Raw genomic sequence first — 19,640 nt, 5'->3', positions numbered from 1 at the left:
TTGGCAAAGAAACAACTTGTACCAACTAGAATTTATTGAGTTTGCTAGCAGAGAAGTCTCATCCAAAGAGGCAGAGGCTCCCACAATGAGAATACGGTTTTGAACAACAAGGAACAGCTTGTGGGGACAGGGCAGAAGTTGATCCATTTAGGTGCCTGTTGCTGAGATTTGAGGCTGATTTGAAGCAATGACCTTTTACCCCGTTTCAGGTCAGGGATTTCTGCCTAATAGGATGAAAGGGAGTGAGTGGAGAGACGGTCTCAGAATTTGCTACTGTAGTTTATTTTCTATTTGGGGTCACTTGCATTGCAGGCATTAATGAAACAGTACAGATTTAAAATGGTGTCACCCTAAATCCACAGAGGGGATATCTTTAAATGATGTAAGATGATGGGGAAAAGGAAGAGTTACTATTGAATAACCTTAATTGTAGCTGTGAAATATGAAGAAAGGTGCTCAACTGAAAGAGTGAGAGGAGAGGATGCTGTGAGAGGGTTGAGGAAAGACAATAGTAGCTGTGGATTGTGTGATAGTGAAAGAGTTAAAGAGGAATAGAATGTTTGTTTTGCTGAAGTGAAGCCTCATTTGAGATAAAATAACATTTGTGATCAGGGTGGGGAGTTACTTTTGCAAGTTTTTATACTTTTCCTACACCTTTTTTCAACAGCATAGGAATAGTCAGTCATTGAGTCAGTTAATATTTATTAAGAGGCTACTATGTGTATTGAAGATACAAAAAGGGGCCAAGGATCATCTCAGGGTAGCCTCCACTCTAATGGGGAAGATTACAAGCAAACAAATATTTACAAATCAGCTCTAAAAAGGAAATAGTTAACTAAGGGAAGGCTCTAGAATTAGGATTTGGAAAAGGCTTCATGTAGAAGATGGGATTTTAATTGGGATTTAAAGGAAGATAAGGAAGCCAGCAGGCAAAGTTGAAGAGGGAGAGCATACTAGCCAAGAGGGACAACAGAGAAAATGTTGGAGTAAGAACCATCTTATTCAGGGAAGGACACCAGGGTCACTAGACCAAAGAGGATGTGCTGGGGAATAAGGTATAAGAAGATTGGAAAGTAGGAGGGGGCGAGATTATAAAGGACTTTGAATATCAAACAGCATATTTTTATTTGCTCCTGGAGGGAGTGTGGAGCCACTGAAAATTATTGAGTAGGGGATGATATGGTGGGACCTATGTTAGGATTACTTTGGTGGCTGAATGGAGAATGTATTTGAATGGAGAGACTTGAGTCAGATTGACTCACCAGTATGCATGCTACTGTAATAATTCAAGCATGAAGTGCTAAGCATTTGTACCATTATAGTGGCAACGTCAGAGGAGAAAAGGTGAATTTGACAGATGTTGCAAAGGTGAAAACAGGATTTGGTAACAATGACTATAAGAGAAAGTAGGAGATAGTAAGGGGCAGCTGACAATTAAGCCAACAAATGAAATGGTTTAGAGGAAGAAGAGGGCCCAGGACAGAACCTTGTAGAATGCCTATAGTCAGAGGACATGGTGTGAATAAGGATTCACTCAAGGAGACTGACAAAGAAATAGGTGGAAATAGACAGGAGAAGAATTAGTGGTGTCCCAAAAACCTAGAGGCGATTGAGTATAGAGGAGAGATCAAGGAGAATGAGAATTGAGAAAAAGCTATTGTATTTGGCAATAAATAATAGCAATAGATAGAGGTGGTAGGAGTGAGTCAGGATTGGATTAGAGTTTGGTATTCTGTGATGGGTGACGGGACAAGGGGACAAGAGATTTGAAAATAGGGGATAGTCTAGAGTTGGATTGGTTTATAAGGAATGGAAAAGATTCTCCCTGTGCAGTGGGATCAAGTTGGATTTGAAACTCAATGGAAGCAAGGTTGCTTAGTGAAGGTATTAGTTAAGGAAGGACCTCAGAGCGGCAGTAAAGAACAGAAAGGATTCTGATTTCCCCCCAAGAGCCAGTGAATGGGTCAGAGAAGCATTATTAGCAGGAGGGAGATAGAGCTCACTGAAAATTAAAAAACTGAAGGTACAAGAAAGGAAGATGAATGGAGGTATATCAGTTATGGAACAGGCATTTGAAGGTATAGTAAAGGATTTTTTCAGAGAGAGAGATAACTGGAAAAGGTGGTGAAAGCTGGCTATTGGGTCAGAAGAGTGGTTGATTCCAGTTTCTTGTGGTGGACTTGGGAAGGGTAAAGAGCAGGGACCGGAAGAGCATTTTAAAGTAACAGTCTCCATAGGTGTCTAGACCTTCACTGTTACCAGTTAGAGAAGAAGATTCTCAAATGAATTGTGTCTTGTGTTGATTTCCAAGGAAGGGGTTATAGGAGAACGTGGAAAGGGTTGCATAATAGGATGCTTTGTGACCTATATCTTGGAAGGAATGTTCACATCCACGCAATAACAAGTTGTTGAGATATTTATAATGTTATTGGTCTTTGAGAATCACTCTAATTTAATAATTTACAGCATAGCCATGCTTGTTAAATGACTCTCCAATCTTCCAAGTTTAGTGGCCCTTGGACAGATGTAAAGTCTATTGCTGTACTGGTACCCACATTTCTAGCTTCCTTTAGTAAGCCACAGACTAAGCTCTGCTGCCATAGCCTTTAAGAACATACAACATCATCATTGTCATTTATATAGTACTTCAGTTTGTGAAATACTTTTTAACATATGTTATCTCACATGATCATTACCCTGTAAAGACAACCCTAAATTATTACCATTTTACAGATAAGGAAACGGAGGTGGAAAAGAATAAAGTTACTTGCCCAGGGTCATACATCTAATATCTAGTAGTCTGCAAATACATCTACAATGCTAAGCCACCCTTTTAACTTAGAGTCACTTCCATTCTTTTCTATGTATTGTTAGGTCTTCATTGCTGGTTCATGTTGTAAGTTAAGTAGTTTTTGTTGCAGAAATATAGTGCCTTTACTAATTACATGATCTTAGACTCTTGAATTTCTCTGGATTTGCATTTCTTCATCTGCTGAATGAAGGGTTTGAACTGAATGATATGTTATATTCCTTCACTTTAAATTTTACAATCTTAAAATTATTTCAACAGCAATATTAAGACATTATTAGATCTTGATCAGAATGCTAAAAATTAGCAATAGTAAAGATATCTATAGGTGACAGTATCTTTGTTGTTTAGTTTTTGACAATAAAAGTGTATAAAATTTTTATAAATGATTCTATTCCCTGGAAGCCAGAAAACTTCTTAAACATTCATTTTAGAAAAAGTTCTGTGAGAACTAGATATAGGCCAACATCTTTTCACTGTCAAGATAAGATCAAAATGGATACATTATTTAGAAAAAAATGGTGGTATCATAAGCAGATTAGCAGAGCAAAGAGTAGTTTAACTGTCTTCTGTGGAGAAGGAAAGAATTTTTGACTAGAGCATTTCAAGATGTAATATGGGTAATTTTGATTATATTAACTTTAAAAGTTTTTGTACAAACAAAACCAATGCAAGCAAGGAAAGAAAGATTAAGTTAGAAGGAAAGCAGAAAGCAGGGTTTTTTTTTTTTTTTAATAGCAAGTGTTTCTGGTTATTTCCCAATTGATTAATGGTCAAAGGATATGAACAGGTATTTTGCTGGTGAAGAAATCAGTTATCTCGAGTCATATGAAAAAATGCTCTAAAGAACTATTGATTGAAAAAATACAAATTAAAACACCTCTGAGGTACCATCTCACACTTATCAAATTAGCTAATATGAAAGAAAAGGAAAGTCATCAGTGTTGGAGGGAATGTGGGAAAATTGGGGCACTAATGTATCATTGGTGAAGTTGTGAACTAATGCAACCATTCTGGAAAACAATTTGGAATTATATCCAAAGGGCACTGTTTAGTTTTTGATCCCAAAGAGATTTAAAAACATTAATATGTATTATTACTCTTTTTGTGAGGGTAGAGAATTGGAAGTTGAAGGGATAGCCAACAACTGAGGAATGATTGAGTAAGTTGTGGTATATTAATGTAATGGAATACCTTTCTGTTATAAGAAATGTTGAGTAGATAATTTCAGTAAAACCTGGAAAGACTGGTGCAAAATGAAGTGAGCAAAACCAGGAGCATATTATACCTAGTAATAGCAATATTGTTTGATGATCAACTGTGAATGACTTAGCTCTTAGTCCTTAACAAAGGACTCATAATGAAAAATTCTATTCATATACACAAAAGAACTAATATAATTTGAATGCAGATTGAAGCATGCTGTTTTTACTTTATTTTTATTTATTTATTTTTTTTTTACTCTTTTTCTTTCACAACATGACTAACATGGAAATAATGTTTTACATGATTATCCATATATAATCTATTATAAATTGCTACCATTTTGGGAAAAGGGTTAGGGGAGAAAGAGAGATGGAAAAAAATCAGTTAAAAGTTAAGTTAAAAAAAATGTTAAAGGTGAACTTTGTGTAATTGCAAAAAATAAAGGCAATGTGGTATGAATGGAGTGCTAATCTTAGAGTAAGAAATAAGTGAGTTCAAAAGCATAGGTAAATCACATTTTCATTCCAAGAAACCTTGTAAGACTAGGTAACTGAGAAAATGCTCTGCATCAGTTCTCAATATTGTGAAATTATAGTCCTCATCAAAAAGAAAATTACATCAGCTTGGACTGTGACTATGACCATAGATGCTAGTTTCCAATCTGGTTTTGTTTGATCTTAAAGGCAGTTTCATTACTTCTTTGGACCTTAGTTTCCTCATTGCTAAAAATGAAGATGTTAAACTAAATGAATCAATAGATATTTATTAAGCACATACTTTTATGTAGCAGGCACTATACTACATGCTTTACATACAAGATCAAAGAATAAGACAGTTTTTACTTATTTCAAAGTTTAAATATTATTGTTTAAAAATTCTGAATTTGATGAAAATAAAAAGATAAAAAGACATTTTTACATATAAAGATGAAAGAGAACATTTGTGGAAACCCAAGTCTCTATTTTGTATAGATTGCTTTTAAAAATAAACTCATCATGTTATTTACTTAAAAAAAAATTTTTTTTTTACTTATTCTGAACTTAAGAAATAAAAAAAAATTTACAGAACATAGTAGAATAGACTACAATTCTATTATGTACAACTTTTGTTGTTCCTTTTAAATATATAATAAAGTTTTCCTCCCTTCCTTCCTCTCTTCCTCAACCCTAAAGAACACTACTATTAGACACAAATATGTATATATAAATCATTCTATACATACTACATTGTTTTCAAAAAAAGCCTTGATTATGGAAATATGTCCCCCAAGTTACTAAACTGTATATATCATATTTCATTCAACCCATATTTCATTCGCTGTAAGCTTTATATAATTGACACTTAGAGTTTCACTTACAATACTCTTGTTCTGTTTCATGGCATATGGAGTGCACATTTTATTTGGAATTTTTAAGTTTAAAAATTTTTTTTAGAAGATAGCTATCTTTTTTTGAACCTCATTCCTCTTTTGTGTATATAGAAAATATGTCTCATTTTTTTTGGCGGGGGGAGAGGGATATTTGTTAACTCTTCTCCCCATCTTACCTTCCTTTTCCATCCTCACCCTGTTTAAAAAAAAAAAAAAAAAAAAAAAACAAACCACAATTCTAAGTAACAAATAGTCTTAGTTAAGCAAAACAGATCTCCACATTTTCCATATCTAAAAATGTTTGACTAGTTTTGTACCTTGACCATCACCTCTCATATCATGAGTCTAGCATACTTTCTCATCATCAGCCCTCTGGAGTCCTGGTTGTCATTACATTGATCAGAATTCTTAAATCTTTCAAAGTCCTTTGTCTTTTCGCTATTTTAGTTACTGTACAAATAGTTCTCTGGTTTATACAATATATATCAGTTTATACAAGTCTTCCTAGGTTTCTCTGATGTCATCCCATTTATCATTTCTTGCAACATATTATCTATCATTCCATCATTTATATATACCACAGCTCATTTTGACCTTGCGGACTCCCAGAAAGGGCCTTAGAGACCCCAGGGGTTCTTGGACCACACTCTGAGAACCATTGATCCAGGTGATAGGTAATAAGGGATTGAACTGAGCTTATGACTGTAAGTACAAAGAAGTGGTAAATTGCAAAGATGTTGTAGAGGCAGAAACAGCAATATCTGTCAAGGAAACAGTGAGTTGTAAATCTGGGAAATTGTTAAATGGTGGTTGGATTTGGTCTTTAAGGGCTGTTTTAAAATATAATATTATCATGTCTTCATTATATTAGCTTAATTGTCCCAGATGGTTTTTGTACAATACCGTTATTCAGTATTCAATCACTAAACATTTTTAAAATGCCAGTCATGAACTAGGCATTGTGCTAAGTATTGCATCGATGTTATCTGGACAACCTATTTCATTGATGTTTGTACAGATTCTAGATAATGGACAGTGCTCTTGCACTTTCCCACTAACAGTGGAGTAAAGCAGGTCTGTGTGCTTCCTCCTGTCCTTTTAAATATGTTTTTAGCAAAGTTGTCAAATGCCTTCAGCAAGATGAAAAAAGCATCAAAGTCAGGTACCACACAGATGGTAAATTATTTAACTTAAAAAATTACAAGCCAAGACTACAGTGGAGGGAATGTTGGTTATATGACTTTTTGTTTGCAGAAGATTGTACACTCAATGCAGTCTCTGAAGCTGAAATGCAGTTGGTTATAGATCAGTTCTCTGCTATTGTGCTAATTTTGGCCTAACAATTAATACCAAAAAAATAGGTTGTCTGCCAGTCATCACCACATCATCTATAGATGAAACCATTGATTACAGCAACTCAGGTAATTTTGTGGAATTTCTGTGGAATAAGTTTGCCTTTCTTGGCAATATACTTTCCAGGGATATACATACAGATAATGAAATTGATGTATGTGTTGCCAAAGCTAGCTCCATGTTTGAAAGGCTCTGAAGGAAATATGGAAGGGAAGAGCTATTGGGAGTGACTTGCAGAATAAAGGTCTGCAGAGCTATTGTGCTGACCTTATTGTATGCCTATGAAACCTGGATAATGTACCCGCACCATGCTATGAGATGAGTGGATTGCATTTGAATTGCCTAAGGAAGATTCTGAAGATCAGCTGGCAAGATAAAGTACTGGACACTGAAGTCCTTTGTCTAACTGAATCACCAAGTATTCAGACTATACTGCAGAGAAGGACAGCTCTGATGGGCTGACCTTGTTGTTTGAATGCCAAGATTATGTTTTACCCAATAGTCTGTTTTACATAGAACTTGTACAAAGCAAGGATTCACATGGAATCAGAAGAAGTGATACAAGGACATTCTCAAGGTTTCTGAAGAACTTTGGTATGAGACATGAGAGACAATGATAGACCCATCAAACCTGGTTTGCCTACATCAAAGAAAGTGCTGGACTCTGTGAGCAAAGAAGAATGGCAGTAAATCTTTTTTTTTTTTTTTTTTTTTTAAGATGTGTGAATTTAGAGATATACTCATGTGAGGTGGTCATATGGACTATTTGTGCCTGACCTGTAGTAGAACATTCTGAGTTTATACTGGTCTGCTCAGCCATAGTCTGACACACTGTACTTTGACCCCAACAGTGATGTCATCTTGATCCTCTTCAAGAAGGAAAAACAACAACCAACCAATCTGGTCAACCATTGTGTATTATCTTACTGGTCCAAATACATGTAAAAATGAGGATGTAAAGATAGGTGTAAAAATAGTTTTCAATATTAATTTTTTTCTTTTTAAAAATAATTATTAAAGCTTTTTATTTTCAAAACATATGCATGAATAATTTTCAGGATTCACCCTTACAAAATCTTGTGTTCCAAATTTTTTCCCCTCCTTTTCCCCCACTCCCTCTCCTAGACAATAAGTAATCTAATACATGTTAAAAACGTGTGCAAATCTTCTATACTTATTTCTACTCAAGAAAAATCAGATCAAAAAGGAAATAAATGAAGAAAACAAAAAGCAAAGAAACAATAACAAAAAGAGTGAAAATGTTATGTTGTGATCCATGTCCTCTCTCTGGATATATATGGCTTTCTTCATCACAAATTCATTGGACCTGGCCTGAATTATCTCATTGTTGAAAAGAGCCACGTCCATCAGAATTGATCATCGTATAATCTTGCTTCAGCATTCATTTTCGTAAGATTTTGAGTTTCAATTTTTTTTCTTCCTCCTTACCTCTTTCCTCTGCAGACAGCCATTCTGATATGTACAGTCACTTTAAACATTTTCATATTTATCATGTGGTGAAAGAAAAATAAGGCCAAAAGGGAAAACACCATGAAAAAGAAAAAGCACATCCCCAAGAAAGGTGAAAATAGAATGCTTCAGTCCACATTGTCTCCATTGTACTTTCTCTGGATGTAGATGGCGTTTTTCGTCTCAAGTGTATTAGAATTGTCTTAGATCCCCACATTGCTGAGAAGAGCTAAGTCTATCATTGTTAGACATCACATAATTATGCTATTAGTATGTATAATGTTTTCCTGGTTTCTGTTCACTTAGCATCAATTCCTTCCAAGCTTTTCTGCTCATCATTTCTTATAGAACAATAATATTCCATTACCTTCATATATTATAATTCATTCACCCATTCCCCAACTGATGGGCATCCATTCAGTTTCCTGTTCTTGCTGATATTAACATTTTTGCACATGTGGGTCCTTTACCCTCTTTTATGATCTCTTTGGCATATAGACCCAGGAGTGCAGTTCCAGATTTCTTAACTTTTTTGTGTGACATGGACTTCTTGGACAATCTCAGGAAGCCACCAGATCTCTTCAAATAATAGTATTTTAAAATGCATAAAATAAGACATTTCTTTTACAAAGGAAATAAGTTACAATAAAATGTTGTCACCAAAATATTTCATATTAAGAGAGTCACAAACCTTAGGTTAAAAATTTCTGTTAAATAGTAGCCACATGTAGCATTTATATAACATCTACTATGTGTCAGATATCATGTTAAGCACTTTACAAATATCATTTCTCATGATCCTCACAATAGCACTAGTTATGTAGGTGTTATCACTATACCTCTTTTACAGGTGAGGAATCTTAAATAGACAGATTAAGTAAAAAATGTTGCCCAAGGTCCCACAGTCAGTAAGTATCTAAGGAGCAGAATTTTGATCTATCTGATTCCAAGCTTGGCACACACTAACTACTGGGCAACCTGTTACCTCTAATACAGAAAATAAACAATGTAACAATATATTACATAACCATATGATTTTTCTGAAAAGTTTCTGGAACACTCATGTTCAAGACTCTTACCTAACATAAATGGTGGGCAAATCACTTTTTTAATCTTCTTCCATAAAATGAAAATCACAGTACCTGCTTCAGTGTTCTCCCAGGATTGGGAAAATCAGGCATGGAAGCCCTTTGTAAACTCTTAAGTTCTCACCAATAAAAAATTCCACTCGTAACCATTTTAATCATTCTAGTGGTAATTAGTAGCATTAGTAAGCAAGGTATCCATTGTGGCCATAAGTAAAATGAAAATATTAATAAGTAATTTATCATTGCAGTGGTAATGACAGATCATTTTGTTAATCATGTGATAGTTATTACTTTATATTTTATAGTACTTTACAATTTTCAAAATGTTATCACATCTGTTATCTCATCAGTTCTTCATGATGACCCCTGGGAGTAGAATGGGATAAATATCATTCCCATTTCATTGATGAATACATTTTGACTTATTGATGAATACATAGTAGTAAATGTGTCATGTGATTTATCTAAACTAACATTTGCTGCTAAGGTGGATAATTGACATTTTGAACCTTCATTGGGTATGAAAATAACAATAGTTATTGTTGTTTTAACTACAATTGTGGAACTAATAACAACTACAACCACCTTATCATTATATCAGATTTTTACAGTTTATTAGTGTTCAATAAGGAAAAATAGTTATTTTAGCTTGTTGATAACAGGTATTTCCAAGAATGAACATTATTTTAAAATATAATGTAAATATAAATAAATATACAACATTTTTTAATACAAATTTGTTTTTATCCACAATTTATCTTATATGTCATCTCTTATCTAAGATTTATAATCAGTCAGCTGAAATTTTGGTGATATATTAGGAATATATTACTCCTTTGAGGATTTCTTCAATTCTATCAGGAAATCCCTTTCCCTTCAAGGTTGCTTATATTTTTATTTGTTATGTATTTCTAGGGTATTATGAACACAAAATCCTTGCATGCTGTGCTGACAAGTAGTAAAGGGTTCGGGGTAGAGAGACACAAATCAATTGTTTGTTTTTTTGTGAATTATCAGCAATGTTCTATATTGGTTCTGCTCTACAAGCAAAAATAACTTATTTATTGTAAAATTAATTTTATTATAATTTTACTTTCCTTGTTTTAGATTCCCTGAAATTATGGATTGCCTACCTGTGTTTTGAGAAAACTTTAGCATGTGGTTTTTTGGAGACACCACCCTAAGAACTGAATGTATAATAGAGCTGGCTTTAGGGATAGGAAGGTAAGAGCACCTTTTCCTTTCCCATTTCTGGCACCATGTGCTTCTTCCCTTGTTAATTGGTTCCATGTTCCCTTTAGGTTTTGTTGATGCTATAATACTGCACCCTACTGGACATTAAGGCATTTCCTGAAGTAAGAAGTGACATTTTATGGACAACAAATAACTAGCCAGCTGGACACATTTTTATGGTCCTTAGCCCTAATCATAAAAAGATTTGTCACTCTATAATCATTGTGATGCTCCACTTCTGGTATTAATATGTTGCCATAAATTTTTTGCTGGTAGTTGTGATGGTGATGATGGTGTTGCTACTAATGCAATAAAGAACTTTAACCTTCAATTTTCATTATTAAAAATATCCCCAAATAGAATACATACTTTGAAAGCATTAGTGTATGTCTTAGGTTCCTGTAGGAAATGTTTTTATGAATAAATGCACATTTGGTTTAAGCTCTTTTGTAATAGTTTTGGGCTCCTCTGCTTTGTGTCTATCCAGGGTAGACATTTTCAAAAGGGCTCACAATAATGAATTTCTACTTTAATGGAACCTATTCTGAATGAGACATCCTGTGTTCCATTTAATGCAGTATGACTTTAAATGTGGCTTGTTTTATATGTCCACCCTATAATTTGGCTATCATGTTGTCTACTGTGTGCAATGAACTGTATTTACATAAAGTGAGTATGGGTTGGAGAACAACTGTAGTGTCTGTTGCTGACCTGCCACACTTTTACATTGTTTTCCCATGTCCTAAATTCACTTAAAATGTACAAAACTACTCCTTTTAAAAGTATATTTTCACCCATTTTGAGCAACAAAATGCCATGTGAGTACAATCTTGTCTGTAAAAACTCATAATTAACTGTTCAAAAATACTAATGTGAAGGCAATTTTTTGTATTAAATTATCTAAAAGTAACTTTTTTTTTCTAATGAAAGAAGCAAAGTAAATAAACCAAAGTCTATCTGGATTTCAGTTCCTTTTTTTCCCCTCTAAGATTTCATCTTTTCTTTATAGGCATGGTTTGGCAAGATCATTCTAAATGAGCACTTTAGGGAACAGGACCTGATGATTTGTTGCTTCTATTCAGAAATCCAGAAAGTCCAATAAATACCTCATATTTTGAAAATTTTAAATGTGTAATAAGAAAAAAAAAAACTAGTTTTGAACAAGGAGGATGGGTCTTTCTCTGTTAATGAAATATGTGGTAGCTATTATTTTGAGAAAAGCTTGTGTTTTCTACTTTTTAATATATTTTTATATTAAAATAGGCATCTAAGTAGTTTTTACATAGTTTAGTATGTATCTGTTTTTAATGACATTTGAAATAGGCTTAAACTCCTATAAGAGAGATTTGTCAAGAAATATTTTCTGATCATAACAATTGTTGAATACTAGAAAAGATTACAAAGAAATCTAACTTTCTTTTCCTTAATTATTTAAGATAAGGATAAATGAATATACCTATAACCTTTGATGGTTTGGTTATATAATCCTTTATGAATGTTGTTCTTTAAAGGTTTTCCCAATCTTATGATCCTGTTATTTAGTAAGATATTGATAATTTAAGTTTTCAAATAACAGCTTAATGTAAAAAATATTTATTTTATTCCATTGCCTAATCTCTTCTACATGGTAGTACTCAGAATAGGATTTTATGGTTTTAAATTTAAAATTAGATTTCATCATACAAGAAAGTTGTCATCTAAGAGAGATGTGAAAATGTGGTTGACAAATTCTGAAATAAGAATGAATTCAGTTCACAGAGTTACTTAGGCCATTAATCTAATGTGTTTTTGAAGATATTACAACATGATGGAAGCCCCTTAGAATGATTTTGCTTCCAATTATTCACTTTATCTACTTAAGAGTTTGTCACACTTAAAGGATGGTCCCAGTTATATATGTAGTTTTCTCTCTTTTTAAAAAAAACTATTTCCAGCATAAGGACTATAGCTTCAGGACATTGTTCAGCATATTGATATGAAACCAATATGTAATGATGTCTTGTGTCTTATTGTTAGCATCTCATTAATTTGAAATTGTTGAGAAATGAGATATTCTATGAATTTTTAAAACCAAGTTTAATTTTTTACCTAGCAGATCTATCAACTAACAATTTTTACTGGATTGTTTCTAAAATGTATTTTACCATTCATTCTTTGATGAATGTATAGAAATGTATTGAAAATACTAACACATTTTTTTGATAATTCAAAGCCACCAATAGTAGTTATTGAGAGATAATTGTTATTAATGATGAGTTTTCATTAGTTTGAGATGTTTTGAACTATGTTCTCCTTTACTAAATGACTATATAGTATTCCATTTTTGAAGTTTCTGTCTTCCTTTATAGAATTTTTCCTGTTATTTATTATTAAATGTTACTTATTTTTGATATCATTGTGCCCAATACCACCTAATCTTTTGTCTTATTTTATACAATGTGAAAAAAAGAAAATTGATATAAGTAATGACCTTGAGTTTTGTGGATGCTCTATTTAAAAGACCATTGCACAAATTTCCAGGCTAACAGTAATATTTCCGATGATAAAGGTTATTATTCTGTCTTATGGATAAGTGGAGTATTATATCTCCATTCATATATGAATTAAATATACTAATGGGCTCCTACTTTTAGAAGACCAAATCTCTGACTTTATAAAATAGATATTATTAGTTTTTATTTCACGTTACTAGATGCAGATTCTTCTAAATAGCTCACATATCGCTGAACAATCTGGGAATAGGACTTAGAAATGTAAAATTTAACTGAAAACTTAGTTGACAATGAAAATGAGGAAGAGAAACTTGAAGCATTTCTGAATTATTTCTTAAATTGATAAATAGCTCACTAAATTTGATGTCGGCACTTTTGTGATTGAAAAAGGTGAAATATATTTGTTGTCCCACTTCCTATAAAGTACTGAACATGAATTAGAAAAAAAAAATCTTTTGGTAATAGTTCACAACCAACATTTGAAAAGAAAGTACTATTTCTGGGCCAACAGAGACAGCCTTGATCATATTGTCTCATTATAAAGATTTTTTTGGTGGGGAGGCCTATTTGGTTTTTTGAAAAGTCAAGCAAATTGATGAGAATTTTCCTCGGGGAAAATGTCTGGCTACTTTAATAAAGTGAAAGTTTTTTTTTTTTTTTTTTAATTGACAAATATGAAAAAGATTTTTCAGATGTAAAGAGAATACTCTCCTCTAACATTTTTTAAACTTTTAACTAGAGATTTTTTTTTGGAGGGGGTAACTTTGGTCTATCTCACTTATCCTGGAAGTACAGAAACTACTCACCAACCTGATTGGTACAGGGGTTTGATCCTGCTCCATTTCCAACCTGGACCAGTTTGCCCTACCTTAGGCCCTCTGATGGCTTCCCAAGGGCTCACCATATTGATGCTGAATTTTGTGTGGGATATCTTAATAAGATTCGTTCACTTGGCATAATAGGTGGAACTTAGGGTCTCATCTTCCTGAGTTCAAATCTGGCCTCTGACACTGACTAGCAGTATTATCCTGGGGAAATCACTTTACCCTGTTTGCCTCAGTTTCCTCATCTGTAAAATTAGCTAGAGAAGAAAATAGTAAACTATTCCACTGTCTTTGCCAATAAAAGCTTTAATGGGATCACAAAGAATTGGACATGACTGAACAATAATAACCACAATAAAAGCCCAGGGACTCCTGAGTTGCAGAGATCTGCTACCCTACTGATCTGCCTTAGTATAACTGGAATTATAGCTGTGAGCTACCATGTCAAGCTAGTTTTTTTTTTTTTTAAAGTAAAGATTTTATTACCTAGGTTCATTGTATTTGAATTGGATATTTTAGAATTCATCTGGATTTTATGTGTAAAACAATCAGTTACTCTGCTAGAAATTTCCTTCAAAATGCTTTTTTTTCTCTTAAGTTCCTTTTTATTATCCTTTGGTTGTATAAAGCATTATTGTAGATAATATAACAGTCTAGCTTATAAACAACCAAGAAAGGATAAGATTAGAATATATTATTATGTTAACTTACAGAAAATTTCATCCAATTTAGGAAATGGTTGCTTTAAGGAACAAATTTATTCTTTTCTTGGCCTCTGTTTTCATTAAGTGCATGAGTGTGTGTGCATGTTTGTGCATGCATGCGTGTGTGTGGTTTTGTGTATAAATTATTTTGGAGGGAAGTAGAAATGTACAGATAACTAATTCAAAGAAAAATATGACTTGTATCATACCATGGATATAAAAGTCTTTAAGAAAGCTATAAATAGTATAAAAGCAAGTGCTCTAAATTTTTCAAATACTTTACGCTTTTGAACATTTGACTGACCTATTCATATTTATTCCTTTTTGAAAAAAACTCTAACCTCCTGAAAGCTGGCTCAAATATGCTATTTAAGTAAATTTCCTCAAGTAATAAATACTCATGTTAATGCTGGACTTTAAAGTACACAGTTATATAGGTATTCTTTTATAGGTAATATATTCCATTTTTAGTTGAAAAAACTGAGATAATTGTTGACTTGATTATGATTGCATGTACTGCCAAGGTTTCATTCCAGTTAGTTTCTAGGACTCTAAGGCCAACTCTCTTCCATGTTGACTTTCAAATGCTCTGCTATAGAAGAGAGATTTGTTAATAGGTTCATGAGGGAAATATTCCTGTGACTTAGCCTTTTGATACTGTGGAAACTGAGGTACATTAGTGATTCACTTTTCCCTTCCTCCCTTCTTTGGTTACCATTCCATCCTGCCTTCCATGGAGGAAAAAAAGTTGGCCAAAGAGACTTTCCAAAACTAATCACATACAGACCTCGACTTAGGAAACAAAATTTTTTCAAGTATTTATCAGCTAAATGTTTCTAATTGCTTCTACCAGGAAAATTTCATTCAAGCTGTTGTATTTTACCTTTCATCAGAATTTCTTACACTAAATGAATCTTCTTAAACAAGTTTTCAGCATATCCATTCATTTGTATATAAACTATATATACATACATACGTATATACATATATGTACATATACAGTAATAGCATTCATTTTATTCCTTCTAGACCTTGTAAAGATCATAATGTTCTTATAGTATAGTAATCTGTTTGCCTTGCAATGTACAAAAGTGGTTTTGTTTTGTCATTTTGTTCGTTGTCAGTCTTCAGTGGCATATATGATTTACATTGTCTGCCACTATATACATTTTTTTTATTTAAATTTTATCATTTGAATAATTTTCTCATTTCAGGTGATTTTGGTGTCTCATCACTATGTAAAAATTGAAAGAGGTGATTGTGTGTGACTTTTTACTAAGTACTTGGATTTCCTCACCTATTATTATGTCAGCAGCATTTTTGACTTAAAACATCAAATTAAATAACAATATTTTATGCTGGCTTTTATTTTAGTTCATGCATTTAAAAACTGAAAATCAGATAAAAGATAGTTCCAAAATAAATTCAGCATATTATTTATGAGTGGAGCAACACATTAGCATCAGGTTCACAATAGATCATATCGCTTTTATTCCATCTTACAAGCTTAGCAGCACAAACAGAATAATCAACATATTATTTGGCTGTCATCTGCTGAACAGAAACCAGAGATCACAAGGAGGTTTTCCCTAGCTGTGGTGATGGCCTTTTTGTTCCAAGCCCCCATCTGGGAGGGCCATGGTGTGTTATCATATGGAACGCGGGGTTTTCTGTAATCTGCTTAGCTGCACTGCAGTTTGAATCTTCATTCCATGTTTGTGTAATTTATAATTTTAATGAGACCATGGCTCTTGTGGGCTTTGAAATATATTAAAAGCTCTTTTGTGCATATGCTTTTGTTCTTGCTTAATAGGCTCAGTGTATTTAAAACTGATGAATTTTTATTCATGGATTTGGATGTCTGGGGATTAACTTAGACTGAATATCATTGCACTCATCTATTGATGTTTAGAAAGTTTTTTTTCCTTTTAATACTTGTAACCATATGAAGGAAAGAATTTATAGAAATTGAAAAAACTAGGCATTAATGAAATAGCTTTATTAATTTAAATTTTGTTCTCCTGTCATATTTAAAATAAGTCTTGAGATCATTTCAGGTAATTATTGTAAAACAATAGTTGTGAAAAAGCAACTCTTCCATGATTTGAAATCCTAAATATTATTGCATATATTGAAAATAGTGTTGGTGAAAGGGGGGAGAGGAAAAAATCAAAGTGGTGGTACGAACTTTGGTATTTACTAATGTAAATAAATCTTTTAAGTTTATATATTTGTAATTCTCAAATTATATTAGGTAAATAGGTAAATGTTCAGTTTTTAAAATTGTTTATAGTTTTCCTCACTTTGACCAATTTATTTCATTAAATGATTTATTAATGAGGACATAACAAAAAGGAATTAAAAGATCATCTTGTATTATAATATAAAAAATATTTTTAAAGAACTAATTTTAGCTTATAATTAATATCTTATCCCAAATCTTATGGGTAGAAAGAACCTCACTGGCTATCTAATCTTATCCATATAGACTTTATTTTAATGTTTTGTAATACCAAAACATTTATGCAAGATTTTTACCTTCATCCATATTGGGATTTTTGAGATTTGTCAAACCCTATAGATTCATACCTCCCTTAAAACTTTAAGATACTTGTTTGTTAATAATCTGACAGAAAATCCTCAGAAGCATTATTTATAAAATTTTTTTGAGTAAATGGCAGTTGTGACTGGGTAATCATTCTGTCATTAAGCAAAAGAAGTAAATTAAGAAATGAGGATGAAATTACACTGGTTTTCAGCTTTCTTTATTATATGTTAGATATGTATCATAATAGTTTGGTTTTCTATATGACTCCCGATTTCATTTCTCCTATTAGTTATAGAGGTTCATTTAGTTTTATTAAATTATTTTTATAATATGTATATGTGTCATTGAATTATTTCCACAATATAAAATCCTACTCATGATTAGATTGTTCTTTTTCTTTCCTTTTTTTCCCCTTAATTTTGATGTTGTTTTTCAAGGGTTGAATAATTACCTGCATAATTCTAATACTCATATGGAAAAGGATAGAGAGCAGACCTGTAATGCCATTGGAATAGGTCAGGGAGCTAACTTCTAGTGAGGAAGCACTCTGGGCCAATGCAGGCCACATCTCTGCAAGTTAGAATGTTACAGGGTAGCATAGAGCACTGAGAATAAAGGGCTTGCTCCTTGGCACATAGCTGTTAGGTTTCAGGGGCAGGTCTTGGGCTCGAGGCTTTCTGGGTCCCATATCCACTTAGCCGCATAAATTAATACCAATTTATGTTTATATAACATGGTGAATTTTTCAAAGAATTTTCCCAAAATAGCTCTGTGAGATTGGCAGTACAGTGATTTTTATCTTAATTTTTCATGTAAGGAAATTGAAGCACAGAGGTTAGACACCTCACCCATTGTCACTTATCTTGATAGTGCCTGAGCTGGGATTTGAAGCCAGGTCTGCTGATACTTAAGTTACCATGCTGCTGCATCAGTTATGTTCATATTGTAAAAGCAGTGTTGCCATAATATTGCAAAAGCAAAGGAAAAGTCTTGTCTTCTAATATGTTAGAAAACTGAGAGTTTTTTAAGATTCATTATATCATTTAAATCACAATGACAATATCAGTAACAGTAGGTGTTATAGCTCAGATTTAAGCATTTTAAACTTTTTGGGTATAAAGAAAAGAGTATTAGATTAAAGACCTGGGTTTGAGTCATTTTCTGACAATTGAGGTGTAGGTTGTTTTTACTCTTTGAATTTTAGTTTGTATCTGTTTTAAATGGGTATAAGTAACTCATTATATAAATGTTGATAATTCATTTTTTTCATTTTCTGCTAAAACTAGTGTTTGTTATTGTTTATCTTTCAAAGGTTAATGATTTTCTTTCTAAATGCTTTGACAGATGTCATCAATCAGCAATCAATCTGCACTCATTTCTCAATAGTATTTTATTTTTCCAAGTACATGTAAAGATAGTTTTCAACATTCATTTTTGTAAAACTTAGGGTTCCAAATTTTTCTCCCTCCTTTCCTTACCTCCTCCCCTTCCCCAACACAGCAAATAATCTGATACAGGTTAAATGTATACAGTCCTTTTAAATATACTTCCATATTTGCCATGTTGTACAAGAAAAAAATCAAACCAGAAGAGAATAAAACATCTAAAAAGAAAAAACAAAAAAAACAAAAAGGTGAAGATACTGTGCTTTGATCCACGTTCAGCCTCCATACTTCTCTCTCTGGACAAGGATGGCATTTTCTATTCCAAGTCTATTGGCATTGCCTTGAATCACCACGTTGATACCTAGGCTAGGTCTTCAAACTACGGCCCTCGGGCCAGAGGCGGCAGCTGAGGGCAATTATCCCCCTCACCCAGAGCTATAAAGTTTCTTTTTTTAAAGGCTCACAAAACAAAGTTTTTTTTTTTATTATAGTCCAGCCCTCCAATAGTCTGAGGGACAGTGAACTGGCTCCCTATTTAAAAAGTTTGAGGACCCCTGGTCACTCTAGTCCATCAGGGTTGATCATCACTTAATCTTCTTGTTTCTTTGTTCTCTTGGTTATGCTCACTTCACTCATCTGCAACCATTTCTTAAGTGCTAATGTGCTAGATGTTAAAGGAACAAACACGATAATGAAGTATTTTCTGTTCTCAAATTATTTTATTGAGAGTAAAAGTATATACATATCTAAATATATAACAAATTAAAATTAAATACAAGTCAGGGAGTAAGGGAACTAACATTTGAGGGGAGAGTAGGAAAGGCTTACTTGTAAAAAATGGTGCCTGAGGTAGATCTTAAAGTCAGGGAGATAAGGATTTTTAGAAGTGGAGGTGAGAAGGGAGTTCCACAGAGTCACTTACTGCAAAGGCACAGAGATGGGAATAGGATCTGCTATGCAGTTTGTGAAAAATAGAAAAAAGACCAGTTTTGCTGGATCAAAGGAAGGCAACTCAAGTATCATCTTCTCCATAAGGTCTTTTCTGACCCCCTTCAACTGCTATAGTCTTCCCTTTCCACTTTTGAAATCAACTAATTAGTATATATTTGTACATGTTTGAATTGGTTTTTTTATGTTTTATACCACACTTTAAAAATGT

The 19,640-nt window shown here is 33.0% G+C and overlaps 1 protein-coding gene across 14 annotated transcripts in view; it reads left to right on the top strand.

The window, feature by feature from the left end:
* The window catches only part of IMMP1L (inner mitochondrial membrane peptidase subunit 1), a 93,730-nt gene that overhangs the window by 29,231 nt on the left and 44,859 nt on the right, over positions 1-19,640 (top strand). For 11 of the 14 annotated variants that reach the window (XM_031942503.1, XM_031942501.1, XM_031942500.1 and 8 more), the window contains one exon: positions 10,403-10,519. The exons of 2 other annotated variants lie outside the window; for them this stretch is intronic. In XM_031942503.1, the coding sequence (XP_031798363.1) occupies positions 10,487-10,519 (33 nt within the window). In that variant the 5' untranslated portion in view covers positions 10,403-10,486. Of the gene's footprint in view, positions 1-1,723; positions 1,728-10,402; positions 10,520-19,640 lie in introns of all 14 variants that reach the window. One more of the 14 variants, XM_031942497.1, reaches the window with a different exon arrangement.

This window comes from Sarcophilus harrisii, chromosome 6, assembly GCF_902635505.1.
Source record: "Sarcophilus harrisii chromosome 6, mSarHar1.11, whole genome shotgun sequence".
Classification (NCBI taxonomy): Eukaryota; Metazoa; Chordata; class Mammalia; order Dasyuromorphia; family Dasyuridae; genus Sarcophilus; species Sarcophilus harrisii.
The sequence above is the reverse complement of the archived record's forward strand: the minus strand, read 5'-3'. Positions and strand labels throughout refer to the sequence as shown.